The 24,950-nt window shown below is 32.3% G+C and overlaps 2 protein-coding genes across 2 annotated transcripts in view; one reads left to right on the top strand and one right to left on the bottom strand.

Annotated features, from left to right (window-relative positions):
* The window catches only part of LOC132701332 (mannosyl-oligosaccharide 1,2-alpha-mannosidase IA), a 95,143-nt gene that overhangs the window by 54,558 nt on the left and 15,635 nt on the right, over positions 1-24,950 (bottom strand). The gene's annotated exons all lie outside the window — the stretch shown is intronic.
* LOC132701333 (catalase-like) lies at positions 1,866-11,983 on the top strand. The gene is made up of 8 exons (XM_060669147.1): positions 1,866-1,978; positions 5,441-5,712; positions 7,135-7,384; positions 8,016-8,151; positions 8,961-9,142; positions 9,206-9,445; positions 11,016-11,255; positions 11,846-11,983. The coding sequence occupies exons 1-8, from the start codon at positions 1,922-1,924 to the stop codon at positions 11,981-11,983; spliced, it is 1,515 nt and encodes a 504-aa protein (XP_060525130.1). The 5' UTR covers positions 1,866-1,921.

Genomic DNA, 24,950 nt, shown 5'->3' on the forward strand with positions numbered 1-24,950 from the left:
TGTACAAAATCCAAGATACGGTCTCTGCGATATTAAGCCAGCATCTGGCGATGTTTTTTTTTATTCTACAAGATATCAAAACTTGAATTTTACAGTCCGATTTTTGTATACCGCGTAGAGAATTTTATAAATTCCGCCGACTGATTAGGTCAATAAGTTACTTAGTTTTATTTTTAAAACTCTCTTGCAAAGAACAAATTATAAATTCTTGGTAACACAGTAACAAAAAACACACACACACACACACACACACACACACACCCACGCACGCACGCACGCACGCACGCACGCACACACGCACACACGCACACACGCACACACGCACACACGCACACACGCACACACGCACACACGCACACACGCACACACGCACACACACACACACACACACACACACACACACACACACACACACACATAAACCTACTAATTTCTAAGATTTTGTTATTCAAAAACATGTATTTTACTGGCACTGATTTGATTTTAGTTTTTTTTTTAATTATTCATTTTCAATTAACCAATAAAATAAGACTTAAATCTGTTTTTTGTAAATTATAACAAATATTTTTTACATACTCTGAATTGAGCATACTGACATAAAACACAATTTGTACCGCACGGTGCTTCCAAACATTGTCAACAAACAGTATAAAGATTAAAAGGTAATTATCAATTTTCAAAATGTTGAAATGGTGTTTCGCAAAAATTCTTTAAATTTTGTTTGTGTTAAATAAATGAAAATTGAATCGTAGTTTTTCTGTACTTATCTATTTAGAATCTAAATATTACATATTAAATAAAAATTACTCTTACTATCTGCTTTTATTTCTCTACCGGGATTAGGTGCAGTAGTGAGTAGATATTCATTTAAAATTAAAATCATTATATAGTGTTATTTAAGATGGTTTCTCAACGTAGCCGTGCGTTAAAAGTTTATGGAAAAACTTACACCTTTGAAATTCTGGGACTTAACAGTTATTCGAGATTTCCTTTCATTTAAAGATATTTTCATAGTCTCCGGAAGTTCCCATTAACATCCTCTATCTTTTAAATTATATTATTATATATATTTTAAGAATTTCTGAAGAAATTTTACATGTTTCTTACCTAATTTTAATTGTTTCAGAAATATATTGATTTTTTTTTTCAAAATTTTACAGATATTGGTGATGGACTATTGATAATTTATTTATCGCATACAGGATGTAAAATATTTAATAACAGATTCCATTATTTTTAGAGTAGAAAAAGTACATTTTTCCAAATGAAACACCTTGTACACTTTTGGATCGTAGAATACTTTCCTTAAGCCTATTTTCAAAGGTTATGTTATTATCCCAGATTTTTTATCAAAAGCCAATATACTTTAACATATACATGCATTGCAAATCACGAAGGAGAATATGATTTTCGAAGGACAATTATTTTTGACCTCAAGGATTTTTTTCTTAAAACTAATGATAACTTTTTTTCTTCGTGACTCGCAAACTTCGAACCAACACCCTGGGATGGTGGACAATATTTGCATTCCATCCCGTTTGGAAATTTCCCATAATTGAAATTCTGCGGACGATTCCAGGCGCTGAGTGCACTAGTGTGACATCCCAGAAACGCGATAACAAAACCCGGTATCAACGTGGCGAGCGGTTTTCTGAGCCTCGGACAAACCAAAACCTCTTGGCGCCCTTGGAACGCGTGCAAAAATGCACTTTATTTAATATTTATTAAAACCATGTGGAGAGCCGAGTTATCAAATCCGGCGGTAACCTCAAAATCCGGCAATCGAATCAATATTTACAATCGGTGCAAAACAACTCCCGTGTTTCGCTATAAATATGCGGATCCTACAGCTTTCGTAAACAAAACGTTTATTTAACCCGCCACAAAGCTATTTTGCGAGTTTTTCGCGACGTTTTAGAAAATGTCTAAAAGAGACAAAGCTGCCAATCAACTGGGAGAATGGTACGAAAATAATAAGGTAAGTTCGCAGATATTAAGCAAATAAAAAATAGAAAAAAAAATTACAAATTACAATACTTAATTTTGTAATACATAAATGCGAAAATTTATTAGGTAGCAGAAAATTACTTACTTTTATACTTCTATTACTTATATTTATTTTATTTGTTATTTACTTATTTACTTTATCTACCACCATTTTCGAAAATTGTTTTAATAAATGGTGTATAAGATCAGGAAAATATTTTTAAAATATGGTTTTCCTACAACCTTTATAATATCAAACATAGACCTTAGGTAAAGCGATAACTAATGCAAATAAGTAATTATTTTACACAGGAGATTTCCTAAAGTTTTACTAGCTGTGACGAATTTTGAATTAATTTTTCTCAGTTTTTTTAAACAGAACAGCCTGTATCTAACTACTTCATCATGTTTAATTGTTGCTCGTATTTTTAGGCCATTTTAGGTTTCCTTGTGTACCCAATAAATAAGTTTTTCCGTGATATTAATTTTAAATAATGTTAGCACAAGTGGTTATATCGATTTTCTATTTGATAATTAATGGATCAATTTACTCAATAAAATTGGCCTTGGCCCTAAACTCACAACAGTGTTGACTAGCTTTTCAACTTGCTCATGCGAGACACTGGATGTTCTTGATCTAAAGTAAAATGGCCAAATAGTGATAGAAGTGAGGCAAATTTGCTCATATACATAATTCTTGCTGAAATTATCTACATATTATGATTTGATAACCAAACGACATTTTCTTTACATATTTGTAAAAAAATAAAAGACATGTCACTTGAACTTCTTTAAAAATATCCCAAAAAAGCGCATACAAATTATAATATATATACTTCAGGAGTATAATTTTCAAAAAGACTGCAATTCGGCATTTGAATAATTTTTCTTGAAACCACAAACAACATCATCATGTCAAACAAATGATAAAATCAAGTTAACAATTTTCATTATTAGGTGGAAATATTTTCATAAAATTACATCTATATATTACTTTATTTTTACAAAAAATAAACTTTCTCTTGCCGCTTATATACATTACTTCAACCATATGCCAACACAACATTTAAATAAAGTTTCATAATTTAGTAATTAATGCCAACCACTTCGAAGAATAAACGATTAGAGTGATTCAAAGTACCCACCAGCAAAACCATTACAACATGAGTTCAGAGTTCATACTATAATCTATAGACTCCAGTCGTGACGTCATAGTTGGACTGCAGACCGTTTGATCACGTGTCAAACTTACTGAAAACAGTGGATGATAAACGCCTTTTAGATGGATTTGTGCTTTCAAATTCAAATTTCTTTAATCATGTGTAAATCCGAAAATTTACGTCAAACTCAAGAAATTATCGATATTTTGTTCATAAAGGGATCCGTACGGCATTTATTGACATGGAAGCCCATACTCTTACTGTTTATATAGAGATCACATTCTCAAGTGACAAAAACATCAGTTCCAAATTTTAAATGTACTACTTGTTCCTACCAGAATGTACCTATATAAACAGATACATCTATTTTAGATATTAATTTAATTATTTTCCTCGTCAATCAATTTCTCATTGGCACCATCAGAAAGGAAGACAACACCGTAACACGTCGCTATCCGATTTAATAAATCGTGTTTCGCCGTTGCTGTTTTGCATCTAACCGCCTCAAACCGCCACGATTTATCTATATTGCATTCCAGTCATTGCTGGGTAGTAAATGAGTCCACGAACTGACCCCAGGAAGGACCTGAAAAGGTCAAACTCTTCGGCGTTTTGTTTCCTCTCTTTTTCGCGCTGGCGTGATTTTTCACGCCGGGAGAATATTTTTAATCGCTTTAGTTACGGACGGGTGAGAGATTTTACGGGGCCCACAATTTTTATATTTGCCGTTTTTATTCGTCGACCGCGCTGATATATATTCTTTGTCGGCCGATCTACCAAGAAATTACCGAATTTAAGGCACTTAGCCTGGAAAAAAGCTCAAAAGCTTAAAACCATATGAAAATTTTTGCCACTATTAATTGTTGCTTTGTATATTAATTACGGTGTGAGGTTCGGCGTCATTAATTATTTTTTTGAGAGTTTGACAAATTAAACCGAAATTTATAACATGCGACGCCGCCCAGAAAACCGTCATTAGATGGTAAAGAGCTCGAGTTGAAATTAATAATATTCCCAAATTTCTTTCGATTATATTATTACTATTATTATTTTGCTGCCTCAACAAAATGACATCAAAATTGGAACAATTGGATTTTTGAGAAGAGGAAAAATGATGTGAAAAAATTACAAAAAATCAATGGTAAATCTGTCATTTCTTTCTTTTAAACTGAGATCGATGAGATAAAAACATTAAAATAAAAAAAATAATAAAAAATAAATAATGCGGAAAATAAATATTGCATCGTAATAGGCTAATAACAGTGAGAAAAACATTATATAATGCTAATAAAATAAAAATAACAACAATAAATTAACTTACTTTGAAACAAACATAATTTATTAGATATATGGTACTCATGTCATATATAGAATGCCGAAAACTATTTGATGGAATACCGATTTGATAACTGGAAATATATCGAATATTATGCGTAAACGTGACAGGACATGGTTATGATTACACTGGCTAGGGGCCACAGATAAATGGAAAATGGAGTTAATTTGTTTAATATTAATTCGCCTTTTCCTTTCAGATATTCTAAACGCTAAGTTCTTTACTCGGATTAACCTGTTGTCAGTCAAACCCCATTTCAGGCAAAACTAATTTATACTAGGCCAAATTAATCTACTTATAAGAAATGAGAAAAGGAGCAAACACTAACTCACATTAACGAAAAAGTAGTTCTTCCTGAGTTCTTCTAGTTTCGAATTTTTTTTATTCAACAAACTCAATCAATGACCTCCTGCATTAATTCGAATCCACCTGCAACTTTACAAAGGCAATATTACAAAGTCTTTCTATAAAAATCCTAGGTATTGAAATTCCAGGATAAAGAATATAAAAGAAATAGACAAAAAGCATTTCATACATTAGGTACCTGAATTCGTTAGTCATTCTAAAGAATATCTAAATTATATAAATATATACATACATTGAAATAGTATCATTTTATAGTTTGGTAACCTTAAATAAAAATAATTAAAGGGTTCATTCACCATTTGAATGCTTACCTTCTCTACAATAATTTACAACAATAAAATAAGTGAAGTCAAGTAGTTAGTTCACTTCAGTGATTACAGTGCTTTTCTAGTATTTCTACAATAACTACAAATTTGTTAGGGCACTAGGTCCGCAAGATGTTTGTTATATAGCAAATGATAAAAATGCGTAAATAAACTATTTGATGGGCGATCACTTATAGTTTAGTAAAAAACGAAAACAAAAAAAAAACATGTAACAATATACTCCAAGTAAATTGGTATTCCGTATCGCTATTCACTATCCATTCCAGGAAAACATAGGTCCGGCCAACAGCCAAGCGGGAGTTTCTTTGATCAATCAACGCTCTAGTTTGACAATAGGCGAATACGGGCCCATCCCACTTGCTGATTACAACCTTCTGGATCAATTGGGTCATTTTCATAGAGAAAGGATTCCGGAACGGGTTGTGCACGCAAAAGGTGCCGGAGCGTTCGGTTATTTTGAAGTAACGGATGACATCACACAGTACACCAGTGCCAATGTTTTCGCGGAAATTGGAAAACAAACTCCAATCGCCGTCAGGTAGTACACATTCGCTGGCGAATAATAAACACACCGTCTATTCTACATACAATTTGTGATGTGTAAAAACAAAATCAATTTGACTGAAAAATATTTTTATGGTGGGAAGAAAAAATTAGTAGATATATGATGTTTAGTAGACTGTACAACACATGAAACCAATAACACGAACATATAATATTACCTATAATATATTGCATCTCCAAACGCCACGAAAACGTAACAAAACCACTGTTCGTTTTTTTTTACATGACAGGTTTTTCATATATAAAAGTTTCCTAGATGGGTAATTGGCTGAATAACAACTTAATAAAATGTTATTGCCAGGAACGTACAAATGACAAAACATTCATTTCTGTGACAAATACGTCATTCGACTATAGCACTCTAAAGTAGAATAGAAGAACTTTTTGTATGGTTACTATTGGAAAATGATAGAGCACTAAAATGCCATCTGATTTAAAAAAAATTTAAAAAGAAATTCATATTAGCAGTTTATAAGAATGTTAAATTAATGCCTACTTATAACTTAGGCATTTATAAGTTATACGGAAGCACTTCCTAGCCAATACTATTAAAAATTTTCCTAGTTTTCTTTACCAAATAGATATGAAGCCAATGAAGTTGAGTTTTGACACAAATTTAAGCATTAATGCATATGCATATATATTCTCACGTATTGATTCACCGATGGAAAAATGTGATGACACTATATTCCGGGATATCATCCGTTCGCTCGTTGAACTCCGACTGGAATCCTGCAAATCCTGCATCCGACTGGAATCCTGCAGACGTTTCGCCAAAATCTCACTTGGCATCTTCAATGCTCGCGCTCCGAAAACAGCTCCCAGTGTTCGAAGTGTTTTAGGAGCGCGAGCATTGAAGATGCCAAGTGAGATTTTGGCGAAACGTCTGCAGGATTCCAGTCGGATGCAGGATTTGCAAGATTCCAGTCGGAGTTCAACGAGCGAACGGATGATATCCCGGAATATAGTGACATACATATATATATATATATATATATATATATATATATATATATATATATATATATATATATATATATATATATATATATATATATATATATATATATATATATATATATATATATATATATATATATATATATTTTGATCCATAATATCACAAAATATTTTGAGATCGGCTAACAATGCGTATTTTCAAGGGCGTTCCCAATACCAGCTAATCTTCTAGAATCCCTCAAATATTGGTTTAAAATATAATCTCGTCATCTGATATCAAAGTGTTGGTATAATCGCTTTACAATCTTGAGCTATAAACCAATATGTTTACAATGTTCTCTTCAATACTTCGTCAATTGTTATGATATAACAAAATTAATCTCCGAATTAGAAAAATATTTGCTTAAATTTATTTAAAATTACATATATATTTTAGATTTTCTACGGTGGCAGGAAACTTAGGATCGGCCGATAGCGTCAGAGATCCAAGGGGATTCGCTGTGAAATTTTACGCCGAGGACGGCATTTGGGATTTGGTCGGTAATAATACACCGATTTTTTTTATGAGAGATCCCATACTGTTCCCGATGTTTATTCACAGTCAAAAGCGAAACCCAGTTACTCACCTGAGAGATTGGGATATGTTTTGGGACTATTTGTCTTTAACTCCAATGAGTGCTCACCAGGTGAACAAATTATCGATTCTAATATATATGCCTTAGCATTAACAGGCAAAATGGGGATGTCGGCACTCGTTAATGTCCCATAAAGTCTATTCATTTTATCTAGGTATCTACTGCTTGAACTAGAGTAATTTTAAATGGGTGGCTCATCCTTCTCATGATCGTGTCTGTCAAATGAAGAGCTTCGGCATGATAAAGGAGCGGTTTCATGAAGTTTATGAAGGGGATCTTAGGCTCAATTTTTTGTTTAGAACCATTTACAGTATCAAGTTTTAAGTGGACGGCAATGGTGAAAGCAAAAATAAGAATAAAACAAATTCTTTATTATCATGTATTATTTGATTATTAAAATTTCATATTTCGATCATTTTGAAATTTAATTATTATTAATTAATCTAAAATTTGAGCGTTTGGTTGTAAATTTGTGATTTTTTTCTGGTTCTTCATTCATCACGCATATAATTTTTTTATGTTAACAATTGTATATAATTGATTATTATTTTAATGGTAAAACCGTTGCCTCTTTAGAGATTTTTTTTGTTGTTGCTAGTGTTTCTGTTAGTCACCTTGAAAATATTTCGTATACGAAGTTTTGTATTTCATTTGTCAATGTATTTTGTTTATAATGTTTTAGGTTATGTTTCTTTTCTCCGATAGAGGAATACCTGACGGTTACCGGCACATGAATGGATACGGATCTCACACCTTTTCACTTATTAACAAGGATCATCAAGTGACATGGTGCAAATTTATTTACAAAACAGATCAAGGTAAAATTAACCAAAATATTCAATCGAACTTTACCATCATATTTAAAACGACTTTTTATACACTTTTTTGATTGGGCGCGTCCAATCTAACCTTAAAACTAAAAAGTAAAAAAAAACATCCACCAGTTACGAACCGTGTTGGAGGCAATTCCGGTCCGAAATGAAAATATATGATCACATTCTTATGCACACAATGACGAGCAAACGAAGTAATATGTACCCTGTAAAAAAAAACGAAAACAGCGAAAATTTTCAAAAATTTACGATCCTCATGTTGTGCTTTACTTTAAAATCAGCAGAGTGGTGAAAATGGAACAATCACATTGTTCCCGCATTTTGCATACATACATTTATCAATTAAATTAAAATAAAATTAGATTAATAAAAAAATATTTCAAATATATCATATATTCGGAAAAAAACGAAAATACTCCTAAAATGAATCGCAATTGGTGGTGTATATGAACAATCCTCGACTTGTTTTAAAATTTTAAAATTTGCAATGCACTTATTTCGCAAACTTTGTTTTTACCATCTAGAATGTCGTACGCGGTTTGTGATTCGTGAAATTGCATCACTTTCAGGTGCACAACACTTTTTTTTTAATTTCTATCAGTGGCGTCCGTCGGCAATTTGTATTGCAAAGAAAGGAATGGTACTTCACTAATATTTTTTTGGGTGAACATTAGACTATCTCGTCATTTATACAAAAAATCTTCTTGGGTTTTTCTAGTCGTTTGGCCTAAGGAACACCGTGTATATTTATTTTTGCATGTATAATCCGTAAGCTGCAATAATAAATATTGCAGGAATAAAAAACCTTCAGCCCTCAGTGGCCGAAACACTAGCGGGCAAAGATCCTGATTACGCTTTAAGAGACTTGTACAACGCTATTGCTGAACATAATTTTCCCACGTGGACATTTTACGTACAAGTCATGACCGCAGAACAAGCCAGGTCGGTCGGATTCAATCCTTTCGATATCACAAAGGTACGCTAACCAAACACGCTCTTCGTTTTCGTCATTGGAAGATAACTTTAATGATTTTAATAGACATGGCCACACGCCGAGTTTCCGCTAATCAAAGTTGGCAAACTTGTCTTAAATCGGAACCCTACCAATTACTATGCCGACGTGGAGCAAATAGCCTTCAATCCCAATAATATGCCACCGGGGATAGGGCCATCACTTGATCGGTTATTACAAGGAAGGCTTTTTTCATATCAGGATTCGCACCGGTATCGACTCGGAGTTAACTATCAACAACTCTCGGTTAATAGGACATTGAATACGGTAATAACTACAAAATATTTCCCTTCTGTTTTTATCGCCCTTGAAAATAAAATATTTGATTTGGAACGCACAAGCAATTTATAAATTTTCTAAAAAACAGCCGCAATTATACAGAAACACAAATTATTGAGTTTTATGTTACTTAAAAAATAGTTACTTATTCTCTACAGCAGATACACGAAAGAAATATGATGTGTAAAATTAAAAGACAGTTATTTAAATAACTCCTTTCTTTGTATGTTTTTTTAAGTATTTGTATATTTAAAAACCTTGAAAAAAAAAACGGTTTTAAAATTAACCAGCAAAAGAATATATAATATATAATTACTGATATTAAAAATACACATCCTATGTTAAGTCTCGTACACAACAGAACGCATCTACGTTACAATAATTACACTTTACCATATAAACTTGGTATCTTAAAGAGATTCCCATGCAAAACATGGGCGATGAAACTACTACTTTCAGTTTTTATTTCAGTTCTGAATTCATTGCAAATGCGAGTGGCAATAAATGTTTCTGCCTTGAGTATTTTAGTCCGAAATAGTTGTTGAAGTCATTCTTTTTGTAAATAGTTTTGCATTAGTTAGTTAACTTTAAAGATTTAGAAAAAAAATTCATTTTGAAACCTTCACCGGAAACCGCTCTAGACATCCATTTAAATTTAACTCAACATTTCTCAACTTATATTACATATTATATGCAATTTTTTGTATCCTTTTTGCTATCGTTTCTAATTAACACAAGTTGCTTTGAGTTGAAAGTTCTCACTGTACGTGATCCCAAATTGTTGACAATTATTTAATTTTACAAACTGTGTAATTGGTCCGACTACTATTTTCGTGTGCATTATATTCCCCTAAAAACATATGGGATTTCCATTGGGACAGCAGAATAAATAATGAATATACGCTGTATATCATATTTGCGCCGGATGCTGCGATAATATTTATTATTTAACGAATTATGCAACTGCTACTTTTAAAATGACATATTCACGTGTGGTTGGTTAGGTTTCGAAACAAGGAGGTGAAATATTCATGGAACTTTCAACTATTACATGATTTTGAACTATGGGCAGTCAAAATGAAAACGTAGATCCTGTTGTACCTAATATAATATATAACATACAGGAGTAAATTTAAAAAACTTCTATAAATCATCTTGCGTTAACAAAAACACAATCAATAGAAAATCATTTTTCATAAGAGAGAATGTATCTTGAAATATGTTTCCTATTACTTATCATTGATACCAGAAGATTTTTATTTCGTTTATCTATCGATATATTACAGAATAGTCACCAAATAAATATGGCTACATGTTTGTTTCTTTGATTTTTCATTTAGGTTAATCGCGAAGCAAATGATACAAATATTTAAAAATTCTTAAAATATCAAAAGCAAACTTTTAACTGGATAACATTAAAGACGATGACTATCATTTGTTGTTCGTCAAATGTAATTGTTATATATTTGTGGCAATTATCAGCGTGCATTATTAAACTTGAAATGTTGAACTGTTTCATAAAACCACATCTGCGAACCAAGCGAAATTTGTTTTTTAGGTTCAAAATTTTCAACGAGACGGTTTTATGGCCATCAATAATCAAGGAGGTGCTCCTAACTACCATCCCAACAGTTTCGGCGGCCCTGACGTAGATCCGAACGTAAAAAAGGCGTACCCAATTCCCTTCGATATACAAGGCATGGAAGATTATTACGACAATTTCTACGACGAAGATAACTACGCGCAAGCTCGTGTGTTTTGGGAAAAGGTCTTGGATAGTGCGGCGAGGAATAGATTGGTTAGTTGGAATAAGGGATCGACAATCATTTTAACAACGAACCCCGATCTCAGACGTGCGAAGAAGTGTAGATAAAACACGATCGACACTTTCAAAAAACCATCTGGCGTAACAAAGTTAAGCAACCAAAGTGGCATTTTCGAAAAATGAAAATTTCGTAGATAAAAAAAAACAGATTGTGGTCAGTAGTCTTTCGAATGCGACACAATTTTTGTAAAAAAAAAAATAGGATTTTGACAAATCGTGTATAGACAGTAAAATATTGTCAGAACAAGAAAATAATAATAAGTTTAGCTCTTAGTATTACGTAACGAAGTAAAGGAGTTTGAACAAGTTTGAATGTAGCCAACCAACCAATGCGGTTTATGTCCAAAAAACTTGTTTGGATTTCACTTCACTAATTACGTGCCAGTGATGAAAGTAAATAATCCACAAAAGCGTTTTCCACTGACAGCTACTAAAGCAAACCAAACTAACCAAAAGTTAAATCCATTTTCCAAAAGAAATTCAATTTTATAATCAGATCCTTTATAATAATGGCACTATACGATTTTTAAATCAAAACAGATAAAATTTGTTTAAATTTTCAGGCAGAAAATTTGGCTGGTACAATAAGGCTTGCGAGAGCAGATATTCAAGAAAGAACTTTAGCAATGTTCGAGAATGTTCATACGGACCTAGGAAAGCTGTTAAAGGAGAAGATGGGAGCAAAAGTTATACACATGTAAATTATAACACATAAACTCTAGAATTATGATCAATTGCGTTTTTATATATAATCTGGCTATAATGGCTCTTGAAAACTTATCAGTTAAAAGAACAGAAAACGTATCCAACGTCATCAAGGTCATATTATGATTGGCTTTGATATGTTCCATGGTTACATTTCTCGATCAACTTATTAATTTTACAACATCAGTTAGTTGGGCCTTAAAAGTAGCAAGGAAAAAAATGTTTAAAGCTAATACCCTCCTCTCACACTGTGTAGAACATGTGAACTTTATTTACTTAAAGTTTAACAGAAAGAAAATTATTTTAAAAAAATGCTACTAATTTGAAAAAAAATCAAGTTTAAGAATACCTATTTGATAAATTGATCTAGATTTTTAATATTTTAGGCAAAGCAAACGTCATGTTTGGTGGTACGCTATTAAGCACAACTGCAAAATAAAAGGTTTATTTAAAAACTGATGAAATAAATCTGTCATATTTTCAACACTTTGGTCGTAACACGGAATATACCCAAACTATTGCATTGACAAGTTGGATAAATTGGAATTAGTCCACAAAATTTTGAATCATCTATTATAAATATTTCTAACGAATAAAAAAAACACACATGGAAATCAAATATATTGCCATTATAAGCCAGCATCCGGTGATTAAATTTATCAAGCCGCTTTGTCAATTATTCCAATCTAATCTCACAACTCGTTCAAAAATCGCGACGTTTTAATCAAATTTTTCCAAATTATCGCAAAAAACCATCTCAGGATAAGGCAGATTTCTATTTTTATTCATCATCTGATACATATCCCGAAATATTATGTCAAAAGGTGCATGCACCAACTAACGTGAATGAACTAATAACGTAAATAATAATAAGTGCAGTCTAAAATAATTTTTCCCGTAGGAAGAAGCGAATATAAGTTTCCTCAAAAACAAAGAGCTTCTATCAATCCAAAGGTGTTTAGGAATCTACCAACATAAATTATCATGCTACGAAAAATTCGTAACAGTACTGGAAAATTTTCTGGCAACGAAGAAACTTGAAAATTATCGGATCCAATTTCCAAACTAATATATAGAATGGTATAGAAGGCACAATCTTGTCCAACTTTTCTATAATACCGCAAAAGTTTAATTATTAAACCTCAATATTCAATTCAATTGCATTTCTAAACCCTCTAAACCGCTAAACAGGCAACATAATAATTTTGCATTGCATAGTATTGCATAACCAAATAGCAATAAGTATGAATGTGATACGCAAAATTGAGTTTTAATTAGTTTCAATTAGTGGTCTTTATGGAGCCAAAGTTCAAGTTACTTCGCAAGTTCCTGCACGCATATCCAAGCTGACCCATATTTTCGTTTTAAAGATACACGCCCTATAAGAAAATATTCCTCTTTAATTTATAATTGCAATTCAGTGTCGCTTTCAGAATCAATATAAGAGGTCAATTCAAAAATTTCTTGAATGCTACTTCATCTTTTTAAATGGACATCTGCACACTATTAACTATATCGACAGTATACAATGTGGTTTATCAAAAATATATAGTTGTGTACAGTAATTAAAAATATAACTCAATAACCTTAAAATTTGTCACCTTCAATAACTGTTATTTTAAAGTTAGGCTAGTAGGCTATTGGAGAGTTGTCTATTTTTGTTGCAAATTTCCTAAATTGGATCATTCTCACTGAAGTTAAAAGCAGATACAAATCTTCAAGAAAGACCCATGACTATTTTGGTCAGTTTTAGAATTGATATTGGAACGGGAATAATGTAGGCTTTTCGATAATATACACTGTATATAACTATTGTATATACACTGTATATAACTATGTATGAATTTAAATTAAATACATTATTGTCATTATTAGAATTATCTACAAAATCTAACTTAACGAAAGGTTTTGTAAGATTCACAAGCCGTCGTATTATCTATAATTTTTTTTTTCAAACTTGCTACCTATCATAAATAATTTTGCTCTCTGAAGCTTGGACCCAACCTCCATTGAAGCGACAAAATATCTTTAAACCACGATCTGGCAGGCTTGTCAGTTCGAACTGAACAGTCCGCCTAAAGACCGGTCGCCTGATAGACTGACCACCTGTCACCTGTTCAGGCGAATATGATACAAAAAGAAATAAAAAAAAAACTACGGCATGGTGTAAAGATTGGTTGAAAAAAGGGGGCGTCCGCCTGAACAGTCTTAACTGACAGTTCGACTGGAACATAAACACGTTCAGATGACTGGTCTTCAGGCTTTAATTTGAACTGACAGGCCTGTCGGATCGTGTGTAGCCGCCTTAAGAGTTTGGAAATCATTTCACTTTTTCTTTAAACTAAACCTAAAAAAAAAGTTACCTTAGGACGTTTACGAGTCCCGACGCCGAAAGTGCAAAGTTTCAATTTTTCTGTACCTTTTTGATGAATGAATTAAAAATATATAATTTTTGCGATTTTTGTGTTAGTGTGTTTTGCAAAAACTGCGTCCGAATAAAAAAAATGCATCACTTATTTTTTTTTCATTTGAACTTTCTAACAAGGTTCATATTGTTGGCGGGAAATTTGATAGGCCTCCGCCCTCTCTACGATTTCGATCGTTTTGTCCCGCATTTGATACCGGCGCGACGACAGTATATTTTCCCATCCCATCAATTTCCCATTAACCTGACTTCCAAAACCGCCATGCCCTAGAGGAAATACTCAAGGAAATTGACCGCGCGACCAACTCGGCTGTGTCAATAGATGGATTTCTAATTGAGATAAATTCGAAAATTGCCCTCTCATTGTTGGAGGTCGGTGAAAGCGGCGCACCGTGACTCAGTAAATAATGCACTGTCACCATATTCCGTGACCCCGTAATTTAAACCGATTTAGATTGCTTGGCGCTTCGTGAAAATATTGCGTTTCAAAGCGCGGGATGGCTCACCTACTTCGACGTTTATTTCGTAATATGCTCACCTGTAAAGACGGGAAATACGTTAGTTTTTATAGAAAAGCGGGCGCATTTTCAGAGACGCGCCGATTAAATTATAAGAAATCCGACGAGTTTGAAAGTTTTGAATAAAAAATGAAACGAAAAATTTTATAACAAGACTCTGCAGCATATAGGGCAACAATGCTTTGGAAAGAGTCACTTACAAACGTGTTGCATAGAAAACTTTTTCCACGATTGCAAAAAAACAAAAACTAAAATATTACTTTAACCATTTTCAGATATTTTTTGGTTGTGCGACAATTTGTCATAGAATAATAGTCACATGCAACTTGCTAGTGAGTAACTAATACAACCAATTAGTGGGTACATTATTCAATAAAAAATATAAAACAATTACAGAGTCGTTATATGCGTTTTCAATGAACGAGCTTAAAATTTTAATTGTTTTTATTTGGTGTTTAAACACTGAGTAAGAAAATGGAACTACGAAGTTTATAGAGTTTAAAATACAGAATTAAAATTAAATATTTATGGATTTAAAAGGCAGATCCGGTCTACTGAATGCAAAAATCTATTAAAAAAATACAGGGTGCCCTTTAGATTTCAACAGTTGCCGTCAATTCCGCTCAAACCGAGAATGTTATATCTACATATATATATATATATATATATATATATATATATATATATATATATATATATATATATATATATATATATATATATATATATATATATATATATATATATATATATATATATATATATATATATATATTTTAAATGCTTACTATGTGCATACTATGCGTATTATGTCTATACTAAACTATCCCCATTTCAAATAAATCCATCCCATCGGAAACTGTAACTGAGTATTTTCGGCATATTGTGTCGCCCGGTATAATACAAATGGATAAAACACTGTATTAGTCAGTTACTAGACATAAGTGACCAGTAAAATTAGCTAAAATTAGCGTGCGTGTAGAATAACTCATTTACCTAATAATTAACTATTATACTACACGCCAAAAATATATACACTGCAATTGAATACAAGTATACATATCTCATTGCAGAATCAGAATCTCACATTTTTTTAAAACGAATTTGACTTTTTTTGATACATTCAGAAATGAAATATTCAATTTATTTTTCTGCATTCGCCATCTTAAACATTGCACTTACAAGCACTTTAATTTTTTCCTTTTTGTTCGATTAAATTTTGGAATTATTTAGTCTAGCTGTGTAGGACAGCCATAAACTAGCTGAGTCGTTGCTCGTAAGTTATCGGTTCTCCTTATAGTGAGACAATAGTTTCCAATATGGTTGGCAACGCCAATGTCTAACAAACTCTGCCGATAGTTCAATTTACGAATCAATAAATGGCAAGGGATAAGCAATATAAATTAAATACAAACTAAATTTAACATAGTTCATTAAGTAAATTCAACACATTCAAGAATTATAAGAATAATAAAATAAACTTAAACAACTCGACACAAAACAGAACTGAACAAACCAGATATCAGAAAAAGAATATGTAGTGTATAGGAATATTTATTATAATTTTCATATGCCATGAAAACCCAAGCGTTGAGTAGGCAATCACGGTTAAGTCTATTCCGGTTTTAGTACTCTTTTATAATTTTGGGGCGACTATACCAGGAAAGTGCGGGTTGCCTGTCAGGATGTAAACGTTATTGCTCTGCATCTTAACACGTTGCCGGCGATTATGCATAACCCGTAACTTCAGACAATTGCAATTTCCAAAGTACGAGACCCTTTATTTTGTTAGCGAGCGATTTGTTTAATTTCATGCGCAATTACCCTTTGAGGAAAAAGGTAACGTTTATGTTAAAAGTCCGTTTGAAACTTGGCGTAATTTAAGAACCAACAACGGCAAATAGCTTTATAATGGCGACGATAAAAAACGAAAGCATTCAGAGCACGCTGAAAGATATTAGGCCGTTACTTCGCAAGGTAATGAGATGAAAATTTTACGAGCGAGTTATGATTAGACGGATAAGCATTCGGGGTTAATCGAGTTTTAGATGTAATCAAGAAAATTCCGAACATCATTTTGGTGCCTTAAGATAGTTAAAGTTGGCCGAGTAGTATGTAAAATGTTTAGATTGCTTGAACACAACATCCATTCATTATAATTATTAACTATCCAGCTATAAAATATGGCTATTGACATCATTACTTCTTGCAACTTCTTCGAAAATTGTGATGTAGACAAGAAAATCGCGGGGGAAATCAATATATATTACTATTTACAAATCTTCTGAAAGTAAATTAAGTTATGCTGTGAAAGTTTTAGATAAGCTCTGAAATCTTTTAGTTTAATAAGACAAACTTTTAAGGAATTGATCAGAAATTCTGGAAAACAATTTCCGCGAAATGAAAGGTACAATTTCTGAAAAATGAGTAAGAGTTTTCTGGAATTTCTGACATTTCTTAAGGGATAGGATCAAGAAAGGGAAATCTCTAAACTGGAGGTACTAGACACAAAAATATTATGATTGAAATGAACATGCCTAAAGGTCGATGATTTTGAAGATTTACTCAGTAATAGAGCAAAATCCTATAGCATGAAATTAGCATTTTTAGATTTTTCGCCATGAAAAATACGAATTTGAAACTTATTTGGACTTATTTGCTCTTAGACGGCACTAGTTTCACCGTGTTATTGAAACATGATGAAAAGAAATTATGAAAATGAAAGAAAGTTTAATTTTTCATAGATAAAGGTATTTTTTCTGTTTTCTTTCACAAATAGATAAAATCTGTTAATGAAATGCAATATAGATGAGGTCTCCTGAGCCTCTAGTATCAATTATTTCGGAAATATAAACTTTCGTTATATGTTATACAAAGTCACTTCAATTCTAAATGCCGTATCGGATAAAATTAGAAAAATAGTTCAAAAATGGACTTTTTGCGTGTTTTATAATTTAATTTTTGTTTGTATCCACAATCCTAAATATCCACTAAATATGACCATAAGTCAACTTCCACAACAAATTCATCTAAAATTAACTAATAATAGTAAAAATTGTTAATTATTTTAGGGCCTGCAAAAGTCATTTATGATATTAAATTCAAGATTTGTCGAAAACGGTTAGACTTACTTATAGGACATTATAGATGAAAATGAATTTAGAAAGTCTAGAGGAATAACAATATGCAGATGAACAGAACACCATAAATAGGAAAAATGAAAAATATAGATGAAACAATGCAAATTTAAATTGTTTTCTATCGTTCATAGCTTCTGAGTTAAGGTGGTAGGGAACTTTATTTCGAACACCCTGCACTTGAATCGAGAATACCTACAATTCGAAATCTCAAAGGTATTATGAGAATGGTATCTTTTCATAGATATGCAAAAATGTTGATTTAAAAAAATATTTGTTCTACTCCCTCCTGTAAAATGGGAGCAATCGGATGTTTTTGGAGATTTTACTGCACGGCTTGAATTTTGACGTTTGTCAGTTCTGACCGTCATGTTAGTGAATGTATTCGTGTTGTTTTGCGAAAATGTACCCAAAAACTAACGGAACGTAGAAAAAGTATAGTATGCAACACGCTTGGTAAACTTTTCAGGTCAAATGACCAAATGATCAAAGTTTACCACACACAACTACGAAATTTATGTCCACATCCATTATGTCCTGCTTCAGGAGCAGAGAAGTCCAAGATAAAAACCACTAATACCTACACAATTAAAATTAAAAATGAAGTTTAACCTTTAAGCCTCGAGTCCCAGTAATGAACGTATTTTCAATTACGAGTATTCGTTAATTAGTAGAATATTGCAAGTGGACGGTTATTACAGAAGGTTATTTGCAAAACGCAAGTTCGAATAAATCAGTCTTTGTCGTTTCGCAGACAACGGTTCGCATTCGCCGCGGTCATTAGTCACAAATGTAAGTAAAGAGATTAGGCTTAATGTTAGTGGGCATTGTAAAGTGATGCCAAGAATCGGAATATTCCAAAGTATGGGTTCAAGGTCTAATAACACGAAAGATTGACGTACCACATATTTATTCATTAAAATTTTTCGAATAGAACATAAAACAAAAAACACAGAAAACAGAAAAAGAAAACCTCTGCTTTCAAACAAGATTAAGAAATAATTAACTTTATTCCAAAAAAAATGAACCATTCGTAAAATTTACGAATACTTGATGCCTTTATCTTATTCTCAACTACACAGCATTCATACATAACTCTTAAATTGTATTATATTATTAGTAAAACACTACTTAACAACATTAAGTACTATAAAAGGATAGGTACAATCAGATATAGAAAATCTTTCTGGTTAATTGGCCCAACTCCCAAAGGCCGTCAGCCCTTACCAGTTTCGTCATCCGCCATCAGTGACATCAATGGCGACAGACCTGTAGGTACGATTACAAAGAAGCTCGCTGTGCATAATAATGGCAGCATGTTCAGCCAGTCAAGATGACAGGTTTGATTTTTCTTAAGGTCGAAAAAAGTTCTCCAATAAATTTTCTTATCTCATACTTAGCTAACGATGGCTCGAATGCAATATGAAGGCGCAACACAGCAACGTCAGACTTAGCAGTATATTGTTTTAAAAGTTATATAGACCGTGCAATACGAGCTTCTAAAAAGGAAACTGCAAGAAACAACTTATCCGCCACAGGAAGTTGAGGTTAAAACCCCATAATTTTATTTCTGTACTGTCGGGCGCGGAGGAAATTGAAACCAAATCCGTTCAGCCCCAGATAATTGCTCACTCCGCAGAAAACGTATAGGGAATACCACAATAATCGAATGTCTCGATTTCTTCGGTGACTACAGAAATACGTTTAAATGTAAAAATAAAACTCGCATTATTCGAAAACATTATCCACCGTTATTAGTTTTTCAGCACTTAAGAATTGGCATGGAATAAAAGAAAAATGGAAGTATATTTACGAGGATAAAACCGTAACCAATTTTATCACACATTCTAGACTGAAAGAACTGAAAGGAGATTAAAATTTTCCAAGATTACATATCCCCCAAACCAATTTAAATATAAATTTTTAATTTCACAAAATACTAACACGTTTCATTCTTTTTATTTGAAGAAGCCTCCTCAAAGGACTTATCGTGTATCGAAAATTAAGTGAAACTGAAACAGGAAGAAGAACCCGAAAACATCCAGAAGAACGGTTCCTAAGACTTATTGTCCTTTCAGCACCATCAGCACCATACATAATCGGACATGAACTATTGAGTTTGTAAAAATTCCATTCTATAAATACTGCTACTCACACAACGCGAATGAAAAAAAACGCTTTAAATACAGTTGAATATTTGAATATTAAAATTAATAAAAATTGATTAAATACTTGATTTTTTAGGCATGATCGGGAAAAATTTAACCAAATATTTATACAAAATGAATTCGAAAAAACACTCTTTGCAAGGAGACACATAACTTATCTGCCGTAGAGCAGAAAGTGATATTTTAACTCAAAACAATAACAATCAATAACTGTAGTGCCAAATGGTTCGAAAAATTGCACTAATTTGAATAAGTTTTTCAATTTAAGAAAGAATTCACTATTTATATCTTCAACTTCGTTTGTACTTAATAATTTTAAAAATACAATGAAATTTATATTTACTTGTTTATATTTATTTACATTGTGCGTAACGTCGCCGTCGCGTCGTTCTGAGAACGAAATAGAGTCGATTTTTTTTTGGGGACTCCTCGAATCGCTAAGCATCGTATTCGCATTTTCCTTGAAGAGGGTTATAGGTAAACTGGACATTACAAACGCATAATAATTAATTATAAAATACATATTAACATAGATACATACATACATACTAACGATAGATAACAATTGTTAGCAATTGTAGAGGCAAGGTGTTATTTAAAAAATAGCATTGACTACTTAATTGACCAGCCCCAACCCTACTGCCAGTTAGAAAGCCGGTGGTGATATTATTGTATTGTATTGCATTAATTTAGTGGTCTTTCTTGCTATCGTTATCACTGCGTGTAACAAAGTCCCCCTTGGGGCTCATTCAGCACGGACATTTGAATGTTTTCGCGACGGGTCAGTATTAAACTGTCCGGCGAGGCACACCGCAAACACAAACGCATTATATAATGAGAGGACACAATGGCACAGAAGACAATGCGATGCCCCTTGTAAATTAGCTGCCGTCCGGCGGATGCTGCAAGAATTCAAGACGCAGACCCAAGACACATCACATCGAAATGGACCACCCGGTCGTGTTTATTCAGCGGAATGGTTAATGTTTCGGTTAAAATATTTAAATTTATGTCGGAAAATGGTTCACCAAAATATCGCATCAAGCTTTTTACAGAGACTAATTAATGGTGGTTTCGGTACAAAGATCGAATCAGAGAAAAATTTGTGGAGTAGTTAAACAATTGGCGCTATATATAATGCCTAATTCACAGCCAATCTGATAAAGCAATGTATAGCAAAACTAGCCCAAATCAACATTCCAAAAAAAAACTATTATTCTGTGAAAACGAGGTAAGACGCTACAAACCCTGAATAATTAAAAACTACATTGTTCGGTAAGTCAAAAAATTCTAGCGTTTTATTTAGGTGAATATTAATTTACATAAAATATGATCATATCATAACTTGAATAATTGAAATATTGAAATATATAATAGATATTCAAAATTCCAAAAATATTATTCAGTGTAAAAATTACAAATTTGATTCTTTGAACACAAGGTACAAACTGTGCAATATGAAAGAATATATATATATATATATATATATATATATATATATATATATATATATATATATATATATATATATATATATATATATATATATATATATATATATATATATATATATATATATATATATATATATATATATACAGGATTTTTCACTTAAAACTCCGCACGCCAATAAGTCCAAAACGAAAAGCAATATTTAATTTATGTAAAAAGAAGTCAAAGTGTGGGGTCAAGTAGATATTTCCTAAAGTTTAAAAAATTCGACGCCTGCAAAGAGCTGGGCGTCGCGACGCGTCGAAAAATTATTCGATTGCAGAGACTTTGGAAATACGCGCATACAAAAGTACATATTATTTAAAAACTTTTTTGTTATTTACTCAAACTTATTTACTTTACCCGTTTTTAAGTTATACCGATTTAAAGTAAACATTTCTTGATTAATAAAAAATGTGATTAACGCTTATTTTTACCCATGAATGTTAGTTACTATGGCAACCATTGTCATCGCAGTTGTTTTAAGTGCAATTACAAACGTAAGTTGTTATTGCTGTATCAAAAAATTGTTACATTTTGTCACAAGAAATATCCCAATTAGTTCGGTTTAAAAAAAACTAAGAATTATTATGTGAAAATGGTGCAATTTAGCAATGAGGAAAAAGTAGACATGTTACTGGTGTTTGGAGAATGCAGATGCAATTGTCGCGAAGCAAAAAGAGTTTACGCACGGCATTATCCGCATAGAAGAGTCCCCGATGCAAAAACCTTTTCAAGTTTATGTAAAAACTTAAGAGAATATGGCAGCTTCATAAAACCTAAAAGAGATAGGAACAGGACGGCCCCAAGATATCCCTATCAGAGATAAAAGAAAATACCGGTGTTACCATAAGTTCTTTGTGGAGAATTCTACATAGAAACTCTTTTCACCCGTACAAAAATAAACTAGTTCATAAACTAGAACCAGGCGATTATGCTAGAAGAATGTATTTCTTAGCGACATTGTCCGATTTGTATAGCCAAGATGCAAATTTTCTCTCGAAAATTTTATGGAGCGACGAAAGTCGATTTCAAAATAATGGAATCGTTAATAGACACAACTGTCGTTTTTGGTCTGAAAACCATCCTCGTTGGATTACAGAAATAGGTAACCAACGAATTTTTAGTATCAATGTTTGGTGCGGCATATTAAATGGATTCCTTATTGGACCTTACTTTTACGAAGGAACTTTAAATGCAGATCGCTATTTAAGATTTCTTCAAACTACACTTCCGGAACCATTAGAACAAGTGCCTCTTGACACTAGAATGAATATGTGGCTACAGCAGGATGGAGCGCCTGCACATAATGCCCAAATAGTAACGAGGTATTTGAACCGAGAATATCCCAATAGATGGTTTGGTAATAATGGACCGGTAAGGTGGCCGGCGAGGTCCCCGGACATTACACCACCAGATTATTTTCTTTGGGGCTACCTAAAAAACGTTATCTATGAAGAACCTATCGAAGATATGGCTGATCTCATTAACAAAATTAGTGCAGCGTGTGCCGCTATCACAAGAAGGACTCTCATTCAAGTGACCCAAGCTCATCTGTTAAAAGTTTTTGATAGTTGTGTTTGAGCAGATGGACATAATTTTGAACAAAATTTTTGAAATGTCTTATTATGTAGTTAATTGCAATAATAATTTTGGTTATTAATTTGTAGGTATTTTACTGTTTTTTCATTTATTTATCATGTTATCAGAACTAAATCGATAAAAAATAATAACTGAAATCATACTAAAATAGTTGAAATCTATTGTTTTTAATTGCACTTAAAACAACTGCGATAACAATGGTTGCCATAGTAACTAACATTCATGGCATACTTGTAAAAATAAGCGTTAATCACATTTTTAATTAATCAAGAAATGTTTACTTTAAATCGGTATAACATAGAAACGGGTAAAGTAAATAAGTTTGAGTAAATAACAAAAAAGTTTTTAAATAATATTTACTTTTGTATGCGCGTATTTCCAAAGTCTCTGCAATCGAATAATTTTTCGACGCGTCGCGACGCCCAGCTCTTTGCAGGCGTCGAATTTTTTAAACTTTAGGAAATATCTACTTGACCCCACACTTTGACTACTTTTTACATAAATTAAATATTTCTTTTCGTTTTGGAGTTATTGGCGTGCGGAGTTTTAAGTGAAAAACCCTGTATATATATATATATATATATATATATATATATATATATATACTCACTAGTTCTACTGTTAGCTCTTGGTAAATAAAACAAAACAAATAACATTCATTAAAACGTTTCATGCATATTAATTAATTGGTTCAAATAATCTTACAAAAGTCGAAATTAAAAAAAAAACTAATTAGTTGTTTTAATTTGGTTAACATTTTGAAAAAAAATAACAAATGATGAATAAGGAAAAGGAACGTGGTTCTGGCTCGTAGTAAACTTTTTGAAAATTTCATCTATAATTCAAGAATATAAAAAATATTATAAAACGACGAAGTTGTTAAAAATTTTAAAAAATATTTAAATTGTGGATTCTATACTGAAATTTTACATGATATAAACGTTAATTAATACCCATAACATTTTAACGACTGTCGGTAAAATATCCATTACAAAGGGCCCGTATTTAAGTTGCGGTTGTCAGTAAAAGCTTCAGTTGTGGACTGAAATAAAAGTAAAACGAAATGTGTGTTCTAAATCTGACTTTTCCCATCTCTCTCTCCCCGAGGCCCGTAACAATAAACAAGTTTCCGCCTTTATTAGCCTCGCAACTCGTTTGTTTTCTTTATCTAAGTTCCAGATTAGCACTTCAAAAGGATCTCCTGCTTTGGCTTCAAGATTAAAAACCTTCCCTTTATCGTAAGAAAGTCCATGCCCGTGATCCACGTTAAGGTGGAACCGTAGCGTTTCAAGGAAGTTCTGCTATATCTTCCGCTGTTGATAATAAATATTTAAGCAAAGCGGCCCCTAATAAATCATGCTCTATAGAGGTGCTTCACCGTGGTAACTGAATAAAAAGAAATTGTTCCCAAAGACGACTTTATATATTTAGAAGATGGCATGATTAGCACCCTTCAAAAAGAAACACCTTCTTGTTTTATAATGCATTAATAATGAAAAATTATTAACCTTGCGATCTAAACCTGAAGGGAATAAAACATTCATTTGAACAATAAATGAATATAATAGATTCAGTTGCGGTCACTACGATCCACAGGATCTATTGTGACTCGTGTGATTCGC

The sequence above is a fragment of the Cylas formicarius genome, unplaced genomic scaffold (assembly GCF_029955315.1).
Source record: "Cylas formicarius isolate icCylForm1 unplaced genomic scaffold, icCylForm1.1 PGA_scaffold_4__25_contigs__length_36172078, whole genome shotgun sequence".
Taxonomy (NCBI): domain Eukaryota; kingdom Metazoa; phylum Arthropoda; class Insecta; order Coleoptera; family Brentidae; genus Cylas; species Cylas formicarius.

What these genes read in the sequence shown, in the direction of transcription:
- LOC132701333 (XM_060669147.1), top strand. Translation starts at nt 1,922, where the DNA reads ATGTCTAAAAGAGACAAAGCTGCCAATCAACTGGGAGAATGGTACGAA. An exon ending in CTCCAATGAGTGCTCACCAG is followed by an intron (nt 7,385 to 8,015) that starts GTGAACAAATTA and finishes ATAATGTTTTAG; the next exon opens with GTTATGTTTCTTTTCTCCGA. An exon ending in GTGCGGCGAGGAATAGATTG is followed by an intron (nt 11,256 to 11,845) that starts GTTAGTTGGAAT and finishes TTAAATTTTCAG; the next exon opens with GCAGAAAATTTGGCTGGTAC.